The sequence below is a fragment of the Pyxicephalus adspersus genome, chromosome 6, assembly GCF_032062135.1.
Source record: "Pyxicephalus adspersus chromosome 6, UCB_Pads_2.0, whole genome shotgun sequence".
In the NCBI taxonomy this organism is placed as follows: Eukaryota; Metazoa; Chordata; class Amphibia; order Anura; family Pyxicephalidae; genus Pyxicephalus; species Pyxicephalus adspersus.
The window spans coordinates 64,263,276-64,288,741 of NC_092863.1; the positions used below are offsets into that span (position 1 = coordinate 64,263,276).

The window sequence follows — 25,466 nt, forward strand, 5'->3', positions numbered from 1 at the left end:
GGTTTGTATTATACAGTTAGTGGAGCTTACTGTTTGAGCAGTACAAAGTCTTTTGTCTAATATGGGAAACGCTGTAGTTCGAAGAACTGTAGGGATGCTTTAGAAAAGGAAGTTTCTCACTGTGTTAACAAACAGAGGTGGGAAGTACAATTATCCCGTTATTAAGTTCCATTGAGACAGGGCTGCCTATGTTATCCAATGTACTTAGCAATATGGGAGAAAACAAGCCAAGCAGAAAGGTTTTCAGATTTTCCCTTAGTGTGACCATAATAACGAGGATTCCTTGGCAATTATGTGCTATGCAAGTGAAAAGGCTCTATATTGCTTCTTTATGAGAAGCTTGTAAACTTGTTCATGCAAATGCATTGTAACAAAACAAATATCAAAACAGCAACTTAACATCAAATTAGCTTTTGTCAGACACAGTCCAGGGGTTGTCCGCTAATGTTCACTTTATAGCATTTAGTATGGAAAGATTGGGTTCAATTATTGAGTTTGATGTGTTAGGTTGCGGTGATGCTTTGCAGCACAACAAAATGGGCACAGCAAATTAAGTTGAAAGCTAATGTTATTCTTTTAATGACCCAGACTGTGGTCTAGCTATTAAAGTGAACTGCGTGATAAACTGCAGTGTCCAGCTCCTAGGAGGCAAACAGAAGTTCTTTTCTTTAGGAAACCCAGAACACTCCATATTGCAGCATTTGGCAGACAACAGAACCCAATTACAAAAGAATTTAGCCACAAGCGTTAAGTAGTTGTTGGAAATCCTCAACTCATTTCTAGTTGTTTTGGCATGTGGTTTAATATGCAAACACTTTACTAGTTGTGCCCCAAAATGTGTTAACCCCTTTATTGCTGTTTTACACATTCATTCTTTTTAGAGACTGTACAGGGAAACCACAGACTTGCTCACTCATTTATCTAGGATTAAAATGCCACAAGGTTAGGATTAAGGCTAGCAAATCTAAACTACAAGCTATGATGTAATAATGAGCCATAATACATACATACATGAATAGAAATATGAACTAATCACAATAAAGAACAGCCATTCCCAACCAGGATCCATGGAACCGTAAGGTAAATTCAAAGGTTGCTAGATCTTCCTTGAGATCTGGCTGAATGACTTCCAATCAAACAATACGTGAATATTTCTACTATGTTGACATAGACGATATTTTAGGTAAAACTGTTACGGCAGATGCATGTTTCTGTGTAGAGTTGTCTTTACAAATTATATTAAAGCAGTTGACAATTGGCTCTAGGCAACCCAAATTGACCACTTTAGTCGCATTTGACTCTTACTACACGTTAGTTTTATACAGAACCAGCAAATATTATATACATCCTTTAGCTGCACCCCAGGTAATGTGGTATCCAGGATGGCCATTCTGAGTTTAGGTCAGTGGAATTTAAAGTAATTAGGGCTGACCGATTTTGCTGATGCTATAATAGCTTTTTACTGAATAGCTCTTTTTATGTAAATATAGGCTAACCTCAGATTGTTTTCCTCCAAATTTCCCCAAGGCAGAATAGCAAACAAATGTATATGGGTACATAAGGCCAGGTCACAGTAAAATTGCTGTTGAAAGAAAATATTCCCTAGTATTTCAATTGTGTACATTTAACTAAGTATCAGTGTGTGACCAAATCAAGAAGGCCTTGAAGCACTTATGCAGCTAACATTCACTGGTTTAGTTAACAAAGTCATAGTTTTGTGCAGTTCAGTAACCAGCTACAAACAAAACCACACAATGAACATACACATAGGGACCATAAAATATGGAAATGATGCTTCTGCAGCAAAAGTGGGGCCCACTGTTCACATTTTAATATGTGGAATTACATAAACTGAGATATGCACTAGTAACTCAACTCCTTCATTTGCTTTTTATGTGAATAGATTACACAGAGTAGCAAAAAAGTTTGACCCAACAGACTGTGAAATGATTGTGACTGTTAGAAGTGTAGGCTTGAGAAACATCTAGACTTTACAGTTGGCCTATAAAGATATTGGAGGGAGGCCAGACATGTAGGCGGAATCTGTTTGTCCTGAGAAATCTGTGCCTAGAGGAACGGGCTTGTTGTACAAGCTTGTGCTGGTGGTTTCTGTTGGGGACTTGGTGAAGTCATCAAACTGCCATCAACTGCAGCGGAGTTTCATACCAGAACACTACAAGAACTTTGTGGAGTAACTCTAATGTGCAGCAATTGTAATCTGGGCCAAGGTGGTTTAGTATTATCGGTCTCAAGGAATACTTTGTCAATAATATATTTAGACAATTTGTCAACAGCCCCAAAATGTTGGCTGTTAATTGTACAGCAATGTTATTGTAATAAGCCTGGAATGAAGATTTCTGTTTTTGATATTTTTGCCCTTTAAGGCACAACATATTTTTATCCTATTCCTGTTATCACTAATTATACACAGTTCATTCCTACCTACCTATTGTATACTACACTCCCACCTCTGTGATTGTAAACTCATTTTGGAAGGGTCTTCCTCTTTCATATATCTTAGCTTGTATTTGTTATGCATGCAGTTTACCATTTTTAGCCTTTGTCTATTGTACAACACTGTGTTATATGTTGGTGCTTTAGAAATAAAAGATAATATAGTGATATTTGTGTACTTTTGTTGTTTTGCACATGCATCGGGAAAACTTTTTTTTTTTTTTTTAAACTCAAAACCATACAAGTATACAATTTTAATCATTTACCTTTGTTTTAATAAACACAAAGGGTTGCCCTGATGTGTTCTTTAAACCTTCCATGTTTTCTTGATTTTCATTGATCCTCCAGATAAATCCATGCCAATGTTAAGCTGTGTGTTGTAAATCTATTTGCTTTATTTTTTTCCAGGGATCACATTTATACGATAGACCTGGATACACCACACTCAGATGAAATCTATTTCAGCAAAGTAAGTACTTTTAGGGGGGTGGGCTCTGTAATATTGGGAGTGTCTTTTGCATTCCCAGTATAAATTCAGGTTATTGCTTGCTGTGCTGTATATGTTCCTTTGTTTAAAACTCCAATTCCAAGTTTTATAATCCATCTCTTCCATTTTTTGCCCGTGGTTACATTAGCAAATTTTTGGACAGACTTCTGCTCTGTTTCTGTGCCATCCCTGACTTTTGTTTCCTATGGGTCTGATGTACTACATCTGATTGACCAAACATATTTAAAGATGGAGAAATTACATTTATTACATGCATTTGTGAAATGACTTTAGCCCCTGCTGTGTTTTTTTCCTTGATGGAAATGTCTCTGAATACACGCAGGATTATCCATCAAATGGCTTTCATCCAGCTGAGTTATGCATTTGCATTATGTGTTAACATTTACTTAAAACACAAACCAACGTTCTAGCAATGTTTTGTCTTGCTGTTAATAAGTGATTGCCTTAGTTTAATGCTTTTTATTCACTCCTTGACTATCAAGTTGATGCATTACCTAAGGCGCGACATGTCATACAGTATGAAGAATTCTGAAAAGTTTCACGAATTTTGAACTGACTTGGTCAATTCAAAACAAAGAAGCTGATTTCTATTTTTCTTTAATTACAGTATTTCCACTATGATAAATGGTATTATAATAAAATTTAGAAAGTAGATTTTGGAAGAAACGTGTGTATGAGGGTTGGAATATGTCTAGAGTCTTCCTAAGGTCAGGAGACCATTTGGATTGTTAGTGCAGCTGCCTAATTCCTTCAGCATTTACAGCAAAGATTTATGTTGACAGGTGAAGACAGCATAATAGCTGGATCTTCACTCAGTACGTCAATGGGCCTATCCATATTTTACTGATCAGTACAAAAATGTAGGTAGCCCACGGCTTCTCTGGGTAGCACCCCTCCCCCCCCCCCCCCCCCTTTGTATGTGGGACAGCTGGAAGCCTGCAATGGTTTCAGTACCTGGATCTTAAATTCACATGGCTCTGCAGGAGATGTTCCTAGAACAATTATCTGTAGCACAGCTGTCCAGGCTATGCTTGAATGGAAAACGGAAACCTTACTTGTGTTGTTTTTCCAACAAAAAAAACAGCCTTGTTTTTTTTTTTTTTTAATTTTCATTATTGTGTTTTATAGTTAATAGGTGTAATTAGGTAATCACTTTTGTCTGACAATAAGTTGGTTGTCAGGAAATTCTGAAATTCTCAGAAGATAAATGCAGAGTAAATATATCAAAGTTAAGCCCTGTACAGGTACCAGAAGTTAAGCCTTGTACAGGTACCAGAAGTTAAGCCCTGTACAGGTACCAGAAGTTAAGCCCTGTACAGGTACCAGAAGTTAAGCCCTGTACAGGTACCAGATTTCTCGCTGGGAACAATCTTTTGTTTGCTTTCCAGTAACTGTGGAAGGAATGAGCACTGTACACACAGCACTGTTCCATTCTATGGAGTGGGGAGGGAGAAGGATGAGAGAGCGGCACTCCACTGTGCTGCCTTCCGTTGGAGAATACAGCAGTTGTCCCGCTAAGCCTTTCATTGAATCACTAGGATAGACCGATGAATGACGTCGGGGTAACACTGCACATGTGGTAGACTTTTTTTCTTAGATGCCAGTCATCTAGTGTGTCTTAAAGATAGTTTTAAAACATTCACCCCGTTTCCCATTGTTCTCATATCTCAGCACAGTTTTGGTAAGTACAGCCCAGCATTGTGTAGGTGTATTAAAAACAAAACAAAATGTGCATTTGGGTTGTTGCTACACATTCAAGCATTGCTCATTGTATAGAGAAAACATTTAATGCTCAGGTACTTCATAAAAATATTTTATGATAAAACTAATGGTGGATGAAAAATAGATATATCCCGACACGAACACATCTTGACACCTCCGTGCTAAATAACAAAGAATATCTACTGGCAATGTGTGTGTACTGGTTATAAATCATATACAACTTCTTGAATATGCATTGCTCCCTACTCCTAGCTATTATATAGATAATAGAGCTCAAATCAAAGAGACAAAAATCCTCCTTTGGAATGCTGAGCATCTCTTTCCTCAACTTTGTACTAGTGATATTATGCTGATGGCGTAAAACTCTACCCAGGGATTTCTATATGGCCTGTTAGAGCTGCATGCCTCATTAGCATATTGCTATGCCTGTGGTGCACAGAACTACGAGGAGAGCGTTAATAAAGCCATCCCTTGATACAGACAACAACTAAGTGTGTCATGTCTGTGCCTCTATTCACAGCGATAGCATTTTCCTTTCAGCCTGACATTTCTACATCTTGCATGTACAATAGTGTGTTATTAGTGGCACACAAATGTAGAACCGTAATATGTTTTATGCCGGTCTACAGGGTAAAGAGGCAGCAAAGCGAGCTTTCCATAGGCAATCAACAACTGACACGACCTTGCAACTAGGTATTGCCCAAATGACCACACACCTGTCCAAGAGAACACATTGAACATGTCAAAAAATACAAGATACTGTATGATACTTTAAATAGATGACAATTACTCACAAGGGAGACACTTGCATCACGTAAACCTCTATTCTGTAGCTTGTTTCTTGACTTTAACTCTGACATTACCAATCAGACATGGCAGTCTCTGGAGCACTAATTGATTTTCTTCTCACCTGATCTTTTCAGAAACTGACATGGAAATCCAAGCAGCCGGATGTAGACACCTGCAGAATGAAGGGAAAGCATAAGGTAGGCAGTTTCCATTTCTTTGTCTGACACCAAAGGTTACCCTTTAGACGCCTATCTGTGCTGGGAGCCTGTGATGTGTTACGGATCACAGCGCACACTGCTCCAGCAGTAATTATTTTTTCAATTAACTTGGTGACTTTAAATTGCAGAACAGTGGATTGTTTACTGATAAATATCATGTTAAAATGAATCCTGCACAAGACCTTAGAAATAGTATTAGCATTAATGGAAGGCAGAGTGCAGTGTGCTTTTCTGCATAAACCAAAGTGTAAACGTAATCTTTTAAAAGAAAATATGGAGGCCACCCTTGCTGATATTTTCCTAAAAACGTTACTCCACCAAGCATGAAAATCAGGCAGTTTGAAACCCCACCCAGCATAAAAATAAGTACTTACACCCAAATACTATGTGTGTAATATTGCATTATCTCTTAAAAAAAAAAAAGTTTTCTCTTTTTTTAAAAACAGAATTGTGTCTTCTCTTTACTGACTACTCTATTCCAAAGAGACAGTCTGGTGTATTGTACCTGGCATTTAATATCTGCCCTTTTCAGACAGAATAATAGAAACAATCCAAAAACTACTTTAGCCTAGAATGGGCTATTGGAATTGGACTTCTTGGCTTGTTGAAAACGGCTGTAGTAGGTTAGGTAGCCCATTGACATAAGATGACTGTTGTGCAAACCAGCCATTTGTGCTGTAACAGTCATCAATTTTTTATCTTTAGGGGGATTGTAAAGCCCTCTAGTTGCATTAACAAACCAACTTCACTATTGTTGCTTTTGGGATAAGTGGTGCCAACAGTGGTAACTGTTATCTTTTTTGACAAGAACAGGAATGTTTAGCCTGCTCATAGTAGCCCGAGTCACAGTAGCCAAGGATGAGACCATGCATGCAAGTCTGACTACCTTTATAATCTAGGGATAGCAAGACCAATCATTCTTTTAGACCAGGAAGCTCTTCTTGCAGTCTGGGACACATACTCCAGGTTGGGTAAATGGGAATGTTGCATGGAATCATGCTGGGTTAGATGAGGCAAAAAAAAACTAGATATTCTAGGGGTATCTTGAAAATTTCCCTCACATGCCCTAACATTGTTTTTTGTCCTTTCTACAGGATGAATGTCATAATTTTATTAAGGTTCTACTAAAAAGGGATGAAGAAACACTGTTTGTCTGTGGAACAAATGCCTTCAATCCTTCTTGTAGAAATTATAGGGTGAGTATTTTCACATTTGTATACATTTTGTAGACCCAAGCAAGAGTAAAAAATAGATTTTTAAAATATAGAATATATCTGACAATGTTTATAGGTAGGATGAATAGAAAGGTAGCTATGAAATTTTCAAGAATCTTCACATTCAAGTAGATAATGCTATATTAACAGTGGCAGGGATTGATCGGGTTTTCTTTCATTCACAATCCTTGAGTCCATACTGCCAATTGTGATTACTGTTATTGCTGGCCCATGGTAATACACTGATTTTTTTATTTTTCCAAAGTTAGTAGTAAATTTATCAGCCAGAAAAAAACACATGCATTTTAACAAAGACATCACAAACCTTTAACTGAAGTTATGTCAATAATGTGAGTCCATAACAAGGTTTTTCATTAGCAGTGCAAAAAGTACAGTAGTCCAAAGCAATCAATAGGAATTTATATTATGCTTAACCAGTACTAGTCCTTGGGAAAGTGAAAACTGAAATAAATGTAATTTTGGAAGGCAATGTATGCTTTTTCAATAACGAATGTAAGAAGATTACAGTAATCACAGGAGACACTGCTGAAAGCAGACCGGTAGTGAATGGTTACTCCTAATTGCTATGAGTGCCACTGTTTAAATCTGGGATACCTGCAAGTAATTGTGCCATTAGTGTGCAAAGGTAGGATTACCTGTCTTTAAACAATTTGATGACTTGAACATTCTTATTTTAATAAATCAAAATGAAAATCTTTTGGTTACATTGCAATTCATTTTTATAAAATTTTTACCCACAAATCCTTTGTTAAATATGATTTCACAGTGTTGCTCCACGAGGCCTACTCTCTAAAAATATTAGGTTTATTAAGAATGGCTAACGAGCTTGGATTAGCTGTATGCAAGTTGGATCAATAGCTCTAAATTCAGGCTTTTTCTGTGTTGTAAACCAATGGTTTTGGAACTACAGATGGCTACAGGGCATAAAGGCATATTCTGCATATCTCCACCTGCCATCCTTAAATGAAGACCATTTGTGCATTCAATATTGATGGAATTATGTTGGGATGCCTTCTGTTTTAGGGATAATTCCACAATAACAATTTAATGAAATGCACTGCATGATCTGGGAACAATCTCTTTGCGTTTTACATACTGCAGGCCCAATACAACCAGTATTTTGATATGTTGTTCCTATAACCAAACTAGACAGATATATTAGCCAAGTGTTCCATCATAAGGCCTTGCAGATAACAGAGCCTGCTGCACACCTGGGCTTACTATGCTGGAATTTGCTATCTTTCTTCTTATCTTTCTGACTACTGCAGGCCTTGGAAAATAAACTAGCTCACAGTCCCAAGGGCCTGTCTATTCCACTGATAATCAGTATAGCTGTGGGGGCAGCTGATTGTTTACTTCCCATAGATCTTTCTTGTCTCTGAATGCACGCTACAGTATTTGCATTCAATACTGGAAATGTGGGCATTTTATTGTCTGGTATTTTTACCATACCGACATGGGTAAATAAAATGTATTATTTTTAATGAATGCTTTCTCGCTGTTTTCTAATGAAAAAGGTGGGTGTCTGTTAGATGCTTACCATTCAGTGTGCATTTTGCTATTTTCAGTTGTAAGATGTTAAATCTCCACACATTGACACTGGTATTATGTACTTGAATTCTTTAGATAAAGACGGGCACCTGCTTTTAGTATCATGTGGGTGCCGGTGTTAGTAAAGGATGCGTCCTTCTTTTTAATCCTTTTGTTTATCTGTTCTGGTAGGCAGTGGTTGTATACTAAAGTCTGATTTTCCTGCACTCCTCCACCGTTCTGTGCTTTTAGCTGTGAAGAATACGCAGCTGGTTTTCCAATAGCTGTGCCAAGCACTGACTACCCTTACGCCCCTTGTCACCATTCATTTGTTACAATTATTGCTTCTAACAACAAATTCTAATAAGTTGCTTTTTTGCTCTATTTGTTGAAGAGGGGGTTATGATTTACAGAATACAGATCCATCTCCTCTATTCCCACAGATGTTTTCTTACAATACCATTCAGCATCTGTAGACCTCATCACCTGCTGCCCATGTCATTGGAACCATGAGTGAGATGTGTAGGGGGAACTCACACCAGTTAACATGGACACCTGTGTTCTTCCTGTCTGTTCTGCTAGCTTTGCAGATGGTATTCCATCAACCTTTGACACATTGAACAGATGATCAAGCCTATTTCCTGGGCAGCAAAATGAAAAGGCAGATGGGCATCATAGGTGGAATATGACCAGCCTATTTCCTTTCATCTGACACTTCCAACTCCAGCTTAATTGTGCTGCCCACAAAAGTAATTGCTTTCTGAAAGGCTGGACAGTGAAGATTCATGACAGGAAACAAATGATGACAGGTCCTCAGCTAAGTGATGAAAGCTTCATAGCATATGAGTAAAAAGTTAATTGCTGCCTGGTACAGCAGGCAAGGTTATTTCTCATGAACCTTAAGCAGTTTTTGATTGATGTCAGGTATACCATTCTAGAGAAAGTAGCTGCAAGATGGATTGCAGTCAAATTTTCAAAATAGCCAACAATGATGTATGATTTGCTTTAGTTTCTGGTACTGGCTACTCTTCAAATTCACAATTCTTGACCATCAATAGAGACGAATGTGTTTATGCTTTACTTTTTGATGTATGCATAGTAAAAATATTGTTTGCTTAGTCAATTCAAATGTTTCTTTTCCTTGAACATTTAAAATGATATTCAGATCTATTGGATCAGTAATAAATATGACGCCGTATATGCCCAACATAAAGCTGGGCCAGTACAACATGAAAAGTACCCAGTAAAATAAAGCCTAGCAACATCTTTTGCAAATCTTTCAGAAAGAATACTTAACCCGTATAGTAGAAGCAATATATGTGTGTCTGAGTGTGTTATACACATTATAGTCATGCTTTAAAAATAGAATCATGTGGGCAATAATTATAAAGCACAATAATTCATGCTGTTGGCCATGGATGACCCCCATGTGACTTCTGCTGCAGCTCAGCGACATACATCAGCCAGTGTTTAGCCACTACCTGGAATTGCTCCAAGGTTGTTCTTGCGAACAAAGGAGACTTTATTACATAGTTGTATGTTGAGCAAGTGCCAGTCACCACAGACCGCATAGGCAGATAGCTCAGGAGAAATCCCATGATCGGATAAAATAGCAGAAAGTTTAGGGGAATGGTTTCTTAGTGACAGGAGTAAAATATGCGGGAAGGGAGGTTAATGGGTGGTTTACCATTTAAATGCTTTTATTTTTTACCTACGTAGCTGATGTAGCCACATCACTTCATACTGTATATGGAAATGTACCAAGCTTCTAGGCTACAATAGACCAAATAAAGATTGATTTCTGCAACCCATACGCCAATGTTAACATAGCTCTATTTTAATATTATTGCTAGGAAGGATAAATAAGGAGTAATGGAAGGACTGGCCTGTTATTGACTGGCCCCTAACAACTATCCATCTTGATACATTACAATAACGCTTATGCTATACTGTTAACGTGCACCCCAAATCAACCCATTCAAATAAGCTGCCAACACAACACAACACAAAACACTTGTTTGGGCATGCAATTTTTTTCCAAGTGCAGTGAACCACAGTGTATTACTGTGCGTTGTAATGTGCTATAATGCACATGCATAAGTGGAATTTTCCCAATGCTTTGGGGGTTCATTTCAGAATTAATGGAAATATAACACCCTGACACACCTAATGTGTGTTAACGTGCATTGTTGTGATATGATGCAATAGCAATAGTGGAATAGTAAATTGATGTGCATGGACCCCAAGTGTCTGCTGACATATAAAGCATGGAATATACTATTGTGTGTCAATTCATGTGGGTAACCCCTAACTGCTTATCCAAACCTATGTTCCATAGGGGTGCCAGGGATGAGAAAACTCTTGCAGTCAGGGGCTTACTAGAGTTCATGCACACAGTTGGCTGCATAGCAGTGCACCACATGCCTTCAGTATGGGCAGACATTCAGAGTTGGTGTTGCATATTTTATCCAGTTAGATGTTGGAATTTATCTTTTAGTCTGCTGTGGAGAAATGACAGCTGGAATGTGATTAGCTTCTTTGCTCTGTTTGCCTTTTCTTTCCCGTAGCTCCTATTACTGATCTCAATTGTTGCTTGCAGTACAAGTTATACAATCTTTTTTGTTTGACAGATGGACACACTTGAGTTTATGGATGAAGAAATTAGCGGCATGGCAAGATGTCCATACGATGCCAAGCATGCGAACGTCGCCCTGTTTGCAGGTATGGCTATTATTTGATTAGTTTTCATATTCCAGACATTTTACAAGTATGAATTTGGAGACACATTTTTTCATGCAAGCATGTTCTGTGAAGGATCAAAAAGAGCAGTGCTCAAAGTGCAATGACCTATGGAAGCCAGTAATTTTTTTTTTGTTTTATGTTAATTAATTATATTACGGTGGCCGCTATGGGTCACCACATTTTTGGAACGGTTAAAAAAAAGTACAATGCTGTAATATAGTTGTTGTATATAGAAAAGTGCATGTGAGTTATGTACTTTATTATGAACTGTTATTTAAGCATGTACAGCAGTATGCATTATCTGGTCTCCAGCGGTTGATCAGTGTTTGTATACCTCCAAAAGGGGCATAGAAATTCTTCTTTAAGACCTGCCAGCTCAGAAGTTGTCTTTGTCTCAGCAGAGTATATCCCAGCATGAAGCAAGTATAAAGAGACTGTGTAGAATGTTGATATAATCATTAGCGACTGTTTACTTACATATTACCTCCCGTAACTCATTATTGCTTTGCAGCATATGTTGTTTCTACCAAGTAGTGTATTAAAAGAGGGGGAAAAGAGGTAAAATAATCAACAGCCTTATTTTAATGAGTGCTAAATTCTAAATTTAATGTTGTGTGCACTGTATTGAAATTGTGTCCTGTTCTGCATTCGGGTAAGGAACTGCCTGCCATTTAGGGAAAATTTAAATCGTACTTTGACGTGCTCTTTTAAAAAAAGTATAAAACTTTCATTGTTAAAGTGAAATGTCAGATGTAATTGGAAATATTGCTTTAAAAGATTGGAAAGGTCAGTGAATACATTTCACATTTGCATCCCAAGGTTTTCATTTTCTTAGTTTATGTTATTGGAGGTAGGGAAGATGGGGGGTGGGTGGGAAAGAAATATATCAAATTTAATCTAAATTCGTCATATGACGCTGTCAACACTAACCAAAAGAGTACAATTTGTCACCCACTCAGCTAAATGCTGTCTGTATAAATATTTAATGAGATGTCTATGACAACCACATAAAAACCAGAACAATCCGATGCATTACTGCACACATCTCAGTGATGTATGCACTGGCAGTAGGTAGGGATTCCACTTCTACACTCATTCCCATACGTATATTATATGTCCGCTGCGCATCAACAATGACTTTGTGGAAACAAAATAGACATGATATGACTTTAGTTAAAGGGTTGATGTGGCAATTATGTCCACATCCTTTATTTACATTTACTACTACAGGGAACTATATAACATAGATCAGTTATTATTCATTTAAAGCCCAACTCTAGCTCAAACATTTTTTTTTTTTGCAATGTATCAAGAGGAAAAAGGAATGACCTGTACACAGTAGGTGTGTTGCAGTGATAGGCACCTGATATTCCAACATTCATAAATGGACTCACAATGTGTGGCCCAAACTCCAACACTATGAAACAATTTCAAAGTGTTTGCCAAAAATGTATCGCATGTAACTTTATTTGTCCACATGAGTTTTTATACATTTAAATAACTTTATTAAGTAGCAGTAATTCAACAATAGGACAACTTACAGTAAGTTTACAGTCAATGATAAAGCATTGGTAGGTTGGTGTAACCAGTGGAGGAAATTAGGTGAACAATTCATTCCTAGAAGAAATGTAGAATCAGTTTTAAAAGTATTCTCTATAAAAAAGTATGATCTAGTATGTGTACAGGATCAAGATCAGATTGATCTAGCTTGGGTTAAACTAGTGCACAAACAAAATAGACGGCTGCTTTTTAATCCGTAAACTCATGGTTAGCTTTAAAATATTGTTGTAGTGGTTCTGTAAGTATAGCACATCTGGGACAGGTCTGGATTGGTGAATCTGATGGTTAATCTATTGCAACAACAAAAATGTGATCCGATTAGTTGCAACAACTTTGTTTTATTGTGCTGTGCTTCGGTTTTTAGTTTGTTTTTATTGGAACTAATTCTTGGTCTGTTTGATACAAAATCTTTGCTCTTTGGCAGACTAGTTCCAAAAAACACACACGCAGTGAATAGGAAATTTATTGGACATATACTTGATGGATGTACATGAACCAAGTTTTATTGTTGGAGAAATAGAAGGAACTCATCAGTGCTCTAGAGCCCAGGGCAGCCTATTGGATTATATATTATATGCCGTAGATATTTTACTACTAACCCCAAGTGGCCTTGTAGAAACTTTTCATTTTTTATGGTGCTTTAGTTGCCATTTTATGCCTATTCCTATTAGCTTATGCATTGTAAGATATGCGACCACCAATGAAATGTGCCCAAAAGGTATCGATCAATTGCATGTTAGACTCCGCTCACTGACTCGAGAGGAAGGTATTTCAGTGTTTGATGGAGCCAAGTTCTGAGCTGTTTTTCATTACTTTACCTCAACTTGAAAAAAATTAAGAAAATACCAGGGAGAATGTAACCCAGAGGGGATAATGAGAGTGGAAAGAAAGATAATTTCCCATGACTTGTGCTAGCCTTCAGCATCTTCCAAATTGACCATGTAGACTCATGTTTGCGTATAGGAAAGTAACTGAAAGCATGAATGATACTTGGCTAACAAAATTTTGCACTTAACACTGAACTACTTACATGCCTTTTTTTGTCTCTGTGTATAAGAATAAGGTGTATTTGTTATGCCAACATTTTATTAAAAAGATACAATAAAAAAAATTAACCATGCAAAGAATACAAAAACCTATAGATGATTTTGACCAAAACATCATTATATGTGGAAAACGGAGTTATGATCCTCAGCTAAATAATAAAATAGTTTGAAGTTTGATGTTTTAAGTCTAAAGTTCTGCTAATTAACAAACAACATTTATGGGTTTATGCAGCCTTTATATTGTTTGTTTTTGTCATTTTTGCAATAGTTTCCACTATCCAACCAAGGACAAACATCAGGTTATATCTAAAATGTAAATGCGTCCAAAAAGAAAAAAATAAACCGTCTCAGTGATGGTTATTTAGCATTGTTTTATATAAGTTATGCTACTGTTTAAAATCAGTGTATTTACAAATCAGTGCGGATTTGCATTTTACTTGTTTTATCCCCTTTGACCTCCCAGACGTATAATATGGAGAGTTTAAATACGTGATGACTGAAATTAAACATAGTGTTTGTGTGTGAGGATTTAAATTAGCACAGTATTTCTGCAATAATACCTATGTCGGGCAGTTTTCCGATGCTGACTAGGTTGAACAGCGATTCACTTCTTCTCAACGTCTTCTGGAAACAATCATCAGTAAGACAAAAATCCTTAGGAAACCAGGTCTCATTATTTTTTCAGGGAGCTACATATTTTTCCCTATTACATCAACCTCATAATCTTCTACAAATAAGCAAATGTAATGTAAATCTTCAGGTGCAGCCGTGTGCCGTGGAACTGAAATTGCACCCTGGCTAATAAGGGGATTTAGTCCATTAGTCTGGTAAAAATGACATGTGAGCATGTCATTGTATGGTTTTCCAACAAGCACCATAGACTTGCCCTGATCTTGTTCTGCTGTTGGAAATATGATCTCATCATTTGCTTTAACCACAGTTGGAAGTTGTATCCTTGGGAGTCGTATATGTAGAAATGTGTTTCCTATATAAAGTACACACCTCGACCTTTACTGTTCTCCATAATCTACAGTCATAATGCTCACACACTCTGCATGTAGTATGCCATAATGATATTAAATTATTTAGAAAAGACTTATAATAATAACCCCCTGATAATCATATTCCAGCTGTTAAATCCATATAAGTGTCACAGGGGAAACAGGATCAGCAGACTAACCCAGACTTCCCTTTGCCAACAACAGACCTTAGTGCATCCATGGGAATTCCAAGATGTTTCCTGGCCAGATGGGACAAAAAGCCTGCCAGGTTTTTCTGGGTGTTGTTGGGGTTACTTATGATCACATCAAAGTTTAATTGTGTGTTTATAAATGCCAAATACATCATTATATCCAGTGATAAAGACAGCTCTAAGTTCTTTTTCAGTTTTAGGGTTTTTTTTAGCATTGGTTTTGCCCTGCCTCTTCTATTTCTTGAGTCCGACTATTGCCCAGCCAGGCTGGCCATCACATAAAAACACACTCTTGATTGGTCCACATTTTACAGGAGAAGCTGAGATCTGACTACATCTCTGGTTATACCATTCATCTCTGAATATGTTCACTTCAGTGTAGTCATTTGTTTGCAATCGTGTTTGATTGAATGGCCTCTTCCTACCAGTTTAGTCCAAATCTGGGTAATCTATAACCGTACAAAATCCAACAACATGCAACATGTTTTTTTGCTATTAAAAAAAGAACATAAAAAGGAGGTGGCTTGAATTTGTTCATTAAATCCTGGTACAGTATACCTATAATACGGCTAATCTTCTTTTAATCAATGTACCACTTCTACAATAAACCATTGTATCTATTTTCTTTTTTAAAACATTCTACACACTGTTTCACCAAGGAAATGTCTTGCTTTCAAGGTCCTGTTTGGACTATAAATGCTTAATGCCATGTTTTTTTATCTTTGGCAGATGGGAAGCTCTATTCTGCAACTGTCACTGACTTCCTTGCAATTGATGCCGTCATTTATCGAAGTCTAGGAGATAGCCCAACTCTGAGGACAGTTAAATATGACTCCAAATGGTTGAAAGGTAGGACTTTCTCATTACTGTAATGTGTTTAAAGATCTGACTGAACAAATAGATCAATCAGTTAAGGTTAAAGTGGGCCTACCACCTACTTACAACATTTTACTCATAGTACATACTGTACTTGTTATGCTGAAATACTGAACTGATCTATCATTGGGGTAGGTCCCCTGTATTTTAGGGGACCAATTTTTCAAGGAAGTTTTTATAATGTGCTTAAAATACATAACTAAATATGGAAAGTTATGGCTTTTTCACATCAGCTCTGTTTCCATGTGTTATGCTGTGTTGTGAAAAGCAAAACTTTTGTCATTTTGCACCTATTTTTGGGCTTTTTTAAAGAAATTGGAAGAAGCATTTGTAAATATACAGAACGTTTTTTAGGTGCAAATATAATATATATACAATACTAATAAAATCCAAGGGTATTCATCAGAAATCATTAAAAAACAGGTACTTTTTTTTTCTTTTTGCATATTGCTTAGGAGGGGTAGATCTAATATAAGACCTGTATTTTGCCCAGAGACAACAAAAAAATGAAAAGTCTGTAATAGGATGACAGTTGTTCATCTACTTATGTGTCTGTCTATTCTATCTCCAGAACCGTACTTTGTACATGCCGTGGATTATGGAGACCTTATCTACTTTTTCTATCGGGAAATTGCAGTGGAATACAACAGCATGGGGAAGGTAGGGCATGAAATGGAAGAAAATTACCTGCACCACTGCTGTTAGATCAACCTAGCAATAAGAGACCTTGCAATGAGAGTCATTAATCACTATGACAAGGCTATCTTTTGGGGTGATTGCATTGAAGATCCTGAAAGGTTGCAATGTCTCTCAATTGCAATTCTTTTAAATTGTAGATTATTGTATTGGATCACTTCAGTGACAGATGTGGAAGCAGTGCCGTTACTTTGGTTATTGTATCATTATCTGTGTCTAACATCATTTCATTATGGGGTTAAATCTGTGTCTAGGAATCATATTATTCTTTTTTTTTTTTAATTTTTTGGGATCTATTTTTTAAAGACTTGTAAAGCTTAATTTCTTTAAATAGGCCAATTTTATCAGGACAAATCAACATAATTATTCAGGAAACAAAGAAATGTTAAAGTTGTGGGGTAATTGGACTCTCCGCCCTAGAAGAAGCAGTTTTTAGATCAGTTTGTGCTTTGTGATTATACATAGTTTAATCTTAATGCTAAAACATTTAGATCTGTTGACAGTTTTGCTCCTGGCAATTGGTCAGAGTCCAAAAACACTGCACCGATATTCTGCCCTTATTTTCTGTTCTCTGATAGAAAGATTTGATCAATCGTTTGTACACAAAGCATCCATATTTAATCCATCTATATTCTGCATGTTTAATCTGTTCACCTACCTTTGGAAACCCCCCCAAAAAGTAAAACTGCAAAATAAATTCAATCTTGGGTGCATGAATACATATAATTTTAATTCTGGAGCAATTGTGAGTTGATATACAACAGTGTAGTATACCCAGTCATCTAAAAAAAAAAAATGTTTTAATGGTGTTTGTGACGACTGATTCTTCTGCTTTCTATAGAGCTGTTCATGGAATGTGCATGGAGTGTGTACAGAACCAGCTGACCATGAACAGCTTTGCCCTTATGCAGTGTGTAAAGCAGACAGCAAATGGATAATGAGATATATTTAGCTATGAATACTCTGGGATTTTGTTAATTCAGACACAGATTTTATCAATGTCGCTTCTGTATTTGTGAGGACATAAATGTAGCTTCTAACTGCATGAAGATCTATACATTTCCCTACCAACATCATTTTAAAAAAGATATCTGAAAACTGATTGCTAGTACAGGGTTCTAACTAGAAATCATGCATCCTCCATAGAGAAAATTGGATGTAGCTTACTGATGATCTCGGGCCAAGGGTCACAAATGGTGCAACTACAATGAGTTTCTACTCTAAAAAGTATATTACCTCCTCTCTTGTCAGGTTTCCCTCTTCTGTACAATCACTAACCTGCACTCGGTACCCAAGTTTTTGGTTACTTCATGTGATCTTACATAAGAAGCCTTAGGAATGGGTCTGATGGGGATTCAATGAGAAGCTACATGGGACCTGTCACTGGAGTTTTTTCATTTATGAGCTACCCATCATTGGGAAGGAGGGGGGATAGTTGAGGACCAGTAGCTACTAGAGAAGTTGCAGTGTAGGTAAGAACTCATTAGGGAGAAGCAAAATAAGGGTCAATCATTTGTGCTGCTTCTCATTTCACTTTACAGTCAGAAACTGGGGTCAGAGGAGACCTGTGAGCGTTACTGAAGGAAAGTATAGAATAAAAACCCTCTGGCAGACCGGGCATTGTGAAGAGGTAGACTTAAGACTAAATGGACATCCGGATGAATGGATGTATCGTAATAAATTCTGCAGTCTGAAAATAATCTGTTTATGTTCGGGTTTGTGTGTCTACTGTTAAACCTAAAATAATACTATTATTTTTGACATAGGTTAGACCAGCAATAAAAGGAAATGCTATTTAAGAACTGTCTGGGTCAGAGAATATAGCAGAGGAACATTAACCTAGGCTTTACTGAAATATGAGCTGCTGTCTCTTCTTTAGACCATAGTTACACATACAGAGAGAATTCTGTGTAGTGATGTAGTGGCAAGGAGAGATTCATTTCCAGCTTATAACAGCAGTATGATGTCAGGGGTAATACATTTCTGCTGGCGTGCATTGGATCATACATGTGTCTAAAGAACAAATCCCAAGGTACATTTATACAAATAAAGGTATTGGTGAGAGGGTTACTCTTTATAGTGTTAAACATAAGGAGCATTAGATTTTATTAAATAAGACAGAGAGCAGTGCGCTAGACATATTTCATTATTGTGACTGCTGTGAAAGGGTGAGGAAAAAAATTGTAGTTCCTGGTCTTCAAAAATGGTGTTTTTGAAAAATTGGATGTAAAGAGAACCAGTCAGCATCCATACGGCTGACTTCATAATAGTTGTCTTGCACTGCTTACAGGACACTGTCAGCAGAGGTGAATGTCTTCCATACATGCTGTCATCTGCATACATTTGGATAGGATAAAGGGACTTGAAGATTGATTGGGGCTCACTGTTGTACATAGCCTGGAGGTGCTGTCAATTCACAGATTAGAGGCCACTTCCGTTTAAGGTGGCCATTTAGGCTGGAAACAAAGTGATTTATTCAGAGAGAGGTGGTATTCTGCAAAGTACACAATTTCAATCAACCAGATTTCCGTTTATTTTTAGAAGTTTAATTGAGAATTTTGAAATGGTTTCTGGGAGTTTCGGTACATTGCACCTCATTGTTACACATTATAGATTTTTATATTACCGGTATAGCCTGCAGTTCACATGTAGAAAATCTTCAGAAATCTCTCATTTACACTACCCATAGAAAACAATTGAACTAATCCCTTCTATAGGAACCCCCCTCCCCTTACAAAAGAGCCTTTCTAAATGTTAAGTCAAAAACCTCATCCCTCTGAATATATAACAAATTCTTTAGGCAGATGTGACAATTTCAAGAAGGAAAAAAGGCAGGGAACACGCTCAAACATAAAACATTTAGGTAGACTTTCAGTTAAATTTTGTTGCAGAATTGTTCTAAAGTAATTTGTGCTGCCCTGCCTAGACAATACCCATAAACACTAGTACTTCAAAAACCCAACCATGTATTATCATAATTTCCTTTACTGTAAAATATATGTAAACCTAATAACAGACTTCTTTTTATTTGCTCTCTTTTGGGATGTTACATATGGCCATATGTAAGTGACCTAGCTTTTCAAGGGCAAGTCTACTCCTCCATATATCCATTACAGTGAATAGACATTGCCGCCCTAGGACAGGAATTATGGTACTGGCTGGTTAACCAAGTGAAAATATATAAAAGGGGAAAAAAGAGCTGGAATGCAGCTACTATGTGTAAGAACTGGTAAGCTGTCATATTACAGTTGTTTGTTCTCAGGTTTAGATACACTGTAAGTATGCATGGCTTTTACAAGACATAGTGATATAGTTATATCACAACACCAACAGAAGGTAATTTTTGAAGCTCATCCCACACATATTGCAGTGAATATGTAGCACTTGAAACGATTAGCAAAACAAGCCTATAAATTCATAAGTGCAAATGCTAATGCTGGATAATCTTTAATTAAACCAAAACAAAATACTGTTAGGATGACTTCAGTGATGCAAATGTCATTGAGACTCCCGCTTATTTAAATATAATGAGGCAGTGGTGACCAAAATGAATTACAGAGACACAAGCGATTTGTTGGGGGTGGGGGTGAGGGTGTAATGGAAAGAAAAAAGGCGAGAGTGGAGATTTGGTAAAGCATCCGGCTTTCAGTGTAATCTGCTCTGTAAATGCAGAATGTGCTTTTGTCTGTGAAAATGGAAAGCTAAGCAGTCTTTCTAGAAATTAATTTATATATTGCAGACATCTGATGTAGCAGGGGATTTATTGCACTGCTTTAAATGGCACATTCTTATCTCCTGTAACACATGGCTCCAGCACTGAATTTTCCTTTTGGTTGCTGTTTTTTTTTCTCTCCAGAGGATTATAGAGCTTTTGTATCCCATTACACACCCCGGCATTTTCTGACACCTTGGCTAAAATATTATTTTTCTCTGCAGGTTGTGTTTCCAAGAGTTGCCCAGGTCTGCAAGAATGACATGGGGGGCTCTCAGAGGGTGCTCGAAAAACAGTGGACCTCTTTCCTTAAAGCACGACTGAATTGTTCTGTCCCTGGTGATTCCCATTTTTATTTCAACATTTTGCAATCAGTTACTGATGTCATCCATATTAACGGCCGGGACGTTGTGCTAGCCACATTCTCCACGCCCTACAACAGGTAAGCAAACATTTTTCAGGCTCTTTTTTTTTACTGTTAGTCTAAAAACTGGGCCAAAACTGCTTTCACAATTTTACAGTTTAACAGGGATGTTTATACTGGAGATTATATTTACCTACAAAATCATTTAATAACTTGACAAAATGGCTACAGAGAAAATATAAAATATTTAAAGGGACATTTTTTTTGTAAACATTCATACATTTATAAACAGGTTTTATACCTGTTTTTTATATGTATTTGGTACAACTATTGCATACCAAAGATTCAGCACAGCAGATGTGGCTTCGATTTATACACAGCGGTCTCTCTTTGTTCTTGGTGAAGAGAAATTACTGTTATGACTCATTCCACTCTATGTAAATACCACCCTAATCTTCACACCACTGTACAAAGACATTTCCCAATCCCTAATAGATAAACAGAGCAATATAAAGAGGACAAGTTGTTTTTACCTGCTGAGGGTGAACCACTTTTCATATCTCTTTTGTAGTGATTGCATAGGTTAGAAAGACATTTATTGCCATAGACAGTGCAAAGTAGAAAAACATCACAACAGAAGATTATTAGTTTATTAAATTTCAGACAATGAAAAAAGGATTTTCAAATGGTTTCTGTTAGTTATTAGATCATCACATTTCTTTTTGCCTAAATACTTTTGCTGTCTTGTACATCACTACACTATGTAAAAGTCAACAGGTGTAACCATTGTGTGAATAGGGGGAACAGGTATTTACCCTACCTAGAATGGTCAAATACCTGCAGAAGCCAAATAGCAGCTATTCTGATCTAGGAATCTGTGGAACGATGAAGAAAAATTGCTGGCATTACAATAATGACCTTTAGGATGTCTTTTTTAGTTCTTTAGTTTAGTTCTTTACACTGGCCACCAATGTAACAGGCTTTTCTCCCCACTGAGCCTTAGGGAATAGGTTGTAGCAGGGGTTCCCCAAGATCTGAACATAATATTAAAGGTTCACTATAGGTATAAAGCTTGAGAAAGTCTACATTAACCATCACAGTTTTCAAGAATTGCCAATCAGTCAGAATTAAGTATTTATCAATATTATAGTGGTCAGAACAGTGGATGCTGTGGATTGCTACATTGTACATTGCTATTTTATGCAATAAAGCTTTTTGTTGCAGTGTTTGCACAGTGTAAAATTCAATTTCCAGCTTTCTTCCCACCCTTTAATAAGTGGGACCAAACTATAGTCAGGAAAATGTCCCTAATGAATAAACACCTTCACGTATTTGTTTCATTGGTTTATTCCAACGTATCTGAGGATTCGTGAAAACATGCCTATACGTGTTTACACCTTATGTGATTTCACACCACCGCAGGGAAGTGCTGAATCTGGTTTCCATGTTCAAACTCTATTTTATTCTTTATTTTATTCTTTTGAGGCTCACATTTGAAAAAAAAAAAACAAGTAACTTACCAATAATTGCACTGGATAATAATTTTCAAAGTCATAATTATATTTTTTATTTAGAATTAGATATGGGTTGATTTAATCCATGTATCTTGCTGTTTGAAATTACTTTGAAACCATTAAAAAAAAAAATAAAAAAAAAAAAACCTGTGATCTGACCTACTTTTTGGCATTAAAAACTTGGTAATGAGAATGTCAAATGATGTAACACTGATCATGTTTTAATTGGGCGCTTTAGCATTAAGCTGCATTCACCATAAGTCTCTATTGGCTCAGTGGCACAGTGGGATTTTGTGAATCAGTGTTAGAAAAGTGTGGATAATATCTACAGGCCAACATCTCAAAATAATAGGCCATAATTCCAGCAGCCCATTACCTACTATGCAAACCCCATGGAAGAATTGTTTCCTCAGGGGATTTCTTTCTTTTTAAGTTCACTGTAATTAGGTCTTCTTTATACAGAATTCATTCAGGAAAAAAAGCTGCTAACTGGAACTCGGCTGGCGCTACATTTGTCTATTTTGAATGGGATTGCCCTGAGTTATCAATAGCTAGAGGTCACGGAGTTCAGGACTAAGCTTTCTGGGACAGGAAGGCCTTTAATAAAGCATGTGTTTCAGTCACAAATTGTATGCATAACTGTGGAATGACTAAGAAATTCTGGGAAATGTCACATTGCAGCATCCCAGGCTCTGCCGTCTGTGCATATGACATGGCCGACATCGCCAGTGTGTTTACGGGGAGGTTCAAGGAGCAGAAGTCACCAGACTCCACATGGACCCCGGTCCCTGATGAACGCGTACCGAAGCCCAGGTAATGAATTGATGCATGTACTTGGTATCCAGGTAAAGACAAGGCTATATATTTGTTTTAAGTAATGATGCTTTTTGTTCAATTTCCAGTTTTCTTCCCACCCTGTAATAATTGGGACTATACTAGTCACCTAGTATACTAGTACTTGACTATACTAGTCAAGAAAGTGTACCTAATAAATAACATCTTCACATATCTGATGATATTCAGATATCTGAGGATGCATGAAAACATGGCCATAAGTGTTTACACATCTTGTACTTAAAACATAAGACAAAAACATTTAGAAGGTTTTATGACTCCTGTACAGATTTAATTGCTGTGTGTTCACCTTTTCTATTTATCCTGGTGACTATTCTCTATTTCGGTATTGCTTTTTATTGACATCTATCCAACTATGGGGCATATGTACTGTTCCTCTTCAGGAAGCCCAATCTTTATGCAATCTTTAGGTATACACAAGTAGGGTTGGATAATATCCCTTTCCATAAAAATAGTATCCAAGATTCGATAGATTCCCCTGAAATGTGTACACATTAATCTTAAACAGTCCATCCCTTTCACTGCATACAATTTCCATTCACTGTCTAATATTCTTGTGTTTTTACTGTTTTTACTAACTATAAAAAGTTATTGGCGACAACATATTACCTACTTCTTTACCAGACTCTTCTCATCATCCCCTGCAAACCCTTCAATTGCTGAATTTAGTAGGAATCCTTTTTTTTTCACATTTTAGAGACAAGCAATGCTTTTTAATTTTCTTTGTAAACAAATCTTGCTGAGGTTGTGGTCAGAAAACCAAAGTTAGCATGATCCTTTAATTTGCATTGTATGTCATTTCTTCCGTTCTGTGTTCCAGACCCGGCTGCTGCGCTGGCTCCGCCACAGTAGAGAGATATGCCACGTCCAATGACCTTCCAGACGACACCCTTAATTTCATTAAAACACATCCTCTCATGGACGAAGCAGTGCCATCTATAGTAAACAGACCGTTGTTTCTCCGGACTATGGTTAGGTAAGCAGTTTCTAGAGGCACCAAGCAGATCTCTGTGGGTGAATTGCTGTTAGGTTGTGCGTTTCAGGTACTTTGAAGGTCTGTAAACATCTCTGCTGTTCTTGGCCTTTCTCCAACATGAACTGATGAGAGCGCAGGGCAGATGCCACAAGCGTCCCAAGGCTGCTTTCAAGATATAAAATGTCATTTCAGATGTGCTAAAACCAGATGTTAGTGAAGATAGAGATCAGGAGGTTAGCGTGCCTCAGGTGGATTGGAATGGGCTAAAACTTTCAATATCATACCAACATATTTTCCAATTTATTTTTTGAGCCATTACCCTCTGTCTCTTGATGGTTATTGTGATTAATATATTTTTATATCCACAAACACTGGTAATCAGTGTCACTAAAGTCACATCTCACAGGGGAAGAAGAGAGCAGAATGCAAAATATTATATTCTACATATTAAATCTAATATACTTGATCAAACTATTGGGTGATCAAGAAAAACTGGGGGAAGTAGACAACTAAAGTAGATTTGATTTAACAACCAGCTCTTTTATCCTTTATTTTAAAGAGATATTAAGCAATGATTTGGATTAGTTGCATGGATCTTGGGCTCAATTCTTATTCTCATTTACTTTTCTACAGCTAAAAGTGAGTGTTTAGCTAATGTCTTTAGTTTTATAGACTTGTATGTATCCTAGCAAATTTAAATTTAAGAGTTGGTTTTAGAATTGCAAATTTAGCCAACAGCAACCATAAACATTTTTATTCCTCCTTTTTTTGACTGACAGCAACACTAATATTTGCTCCCATCCAGAGCTACAGGCATAACAACTATTCACCACTTTAGGGCAGCGCTTCTCAACCAGGGTTCCTCTGGAGGTTGCTAGGGGTCCTAAAGAAATTAACAATTTATGCCTCTCAGGTCAGTTTACAACTGACACCAATTATCTTTTTGGCTATCTGAAAGAGTGTAATTCTTTCCACTGGATAAAATGTAGGCATTCTTTCCATTGACCACGTGTTGTGAGCTTTGATTATTGTTGTTCACAGGGGTTCCCTAAGACCTAAAAGTTATTTCTAGAGCTCCCCCATGTTAAAAAGGCTGGGAAAGGCTGACTTAAGGTGTGTCAGATACCATGCTCACCTATGAGTTCTTTGGCTAAACCCACTGGCAGCTACTTTTTAAAGCCTTAAAATAAAAGTAACCCCTACATAGACAAAGGAGACACTGCTTAACTCTAAAATGTTTTGTTTTTTCTAGGTATCGCATCACAAAAATCGCTGTTGACACTGCTGCTGGTCCTTATCAGAACCACACTGTGGTATTTCTGGGATCAGAGAGAGGAGTTGTTCTCAAGTTCCTGGCGAGGACCGGATACAGTGGCTTCCTTAGTGACAGTCTCTTCTTGGAAGAAATGAATGTTTACAATCCTGAAAAGTATGTTTACCTTTTACACATCATTGCACCATTGTCCTTCACTGTTAG

General features: G+C 37.1%; 1 protein-coding gene across 5 annotated transcripts in view; it reads left to right on the top strand.

Moving 5' to 3' along the window:
• Positions 1 to 25,466, top strand: part of SEMA6A (semaphorin 6A) — a 144,484-nt gene that overhangs the window by 61,442 nt on the left and 57,576 nt on the right. For all 5 annotated transcript variants that reach the window (XM_072416056.1, XM_072416057.1, XM_072416053.1 and 2 more), the window contains exons 4-13: positions 2,863 to 2,923; positions 5,608 to 5,670; positions 6,786 to 6,887; positions 11,087 to 11,177; positions 15,726 to 15,845; positions 16,444 to 16,532; positions 20,505 to 20,722; positions 22,840 to 22,971; positions 23,834 to 23,989; positions 25,242 to 25,418. In XM_072416056.1, the coding sequence (XP_072272157.1) occupies positions 2,863 to 2,923; positions 5,608 to 5,670; positions 6,786 to 6,887; positions 11,087 to 11,177; positions 15,726 to 15,845; positions 16,444 to 16,532; positions 20,505 to 20,722; positions 22,840 to 22,971; positions 23,834 to 23,989; positions 25,242 to 25,418 (1,209 nt within the window). The remainder of the gene's footprint in view (positions 1 to 2,862; positions 2,924 to 5,607; positions 5,671 to 6,785; positions 6,888 to 11,086; positions 11,178 to 15,725; positions 15,846 to 16,443; positions 16,533 to 20,504; positions 20,723 to 22,839; positions 22,972 to 23,833; positions 23,990 to 25,241; positions 25,419 to 25,466) is intronic.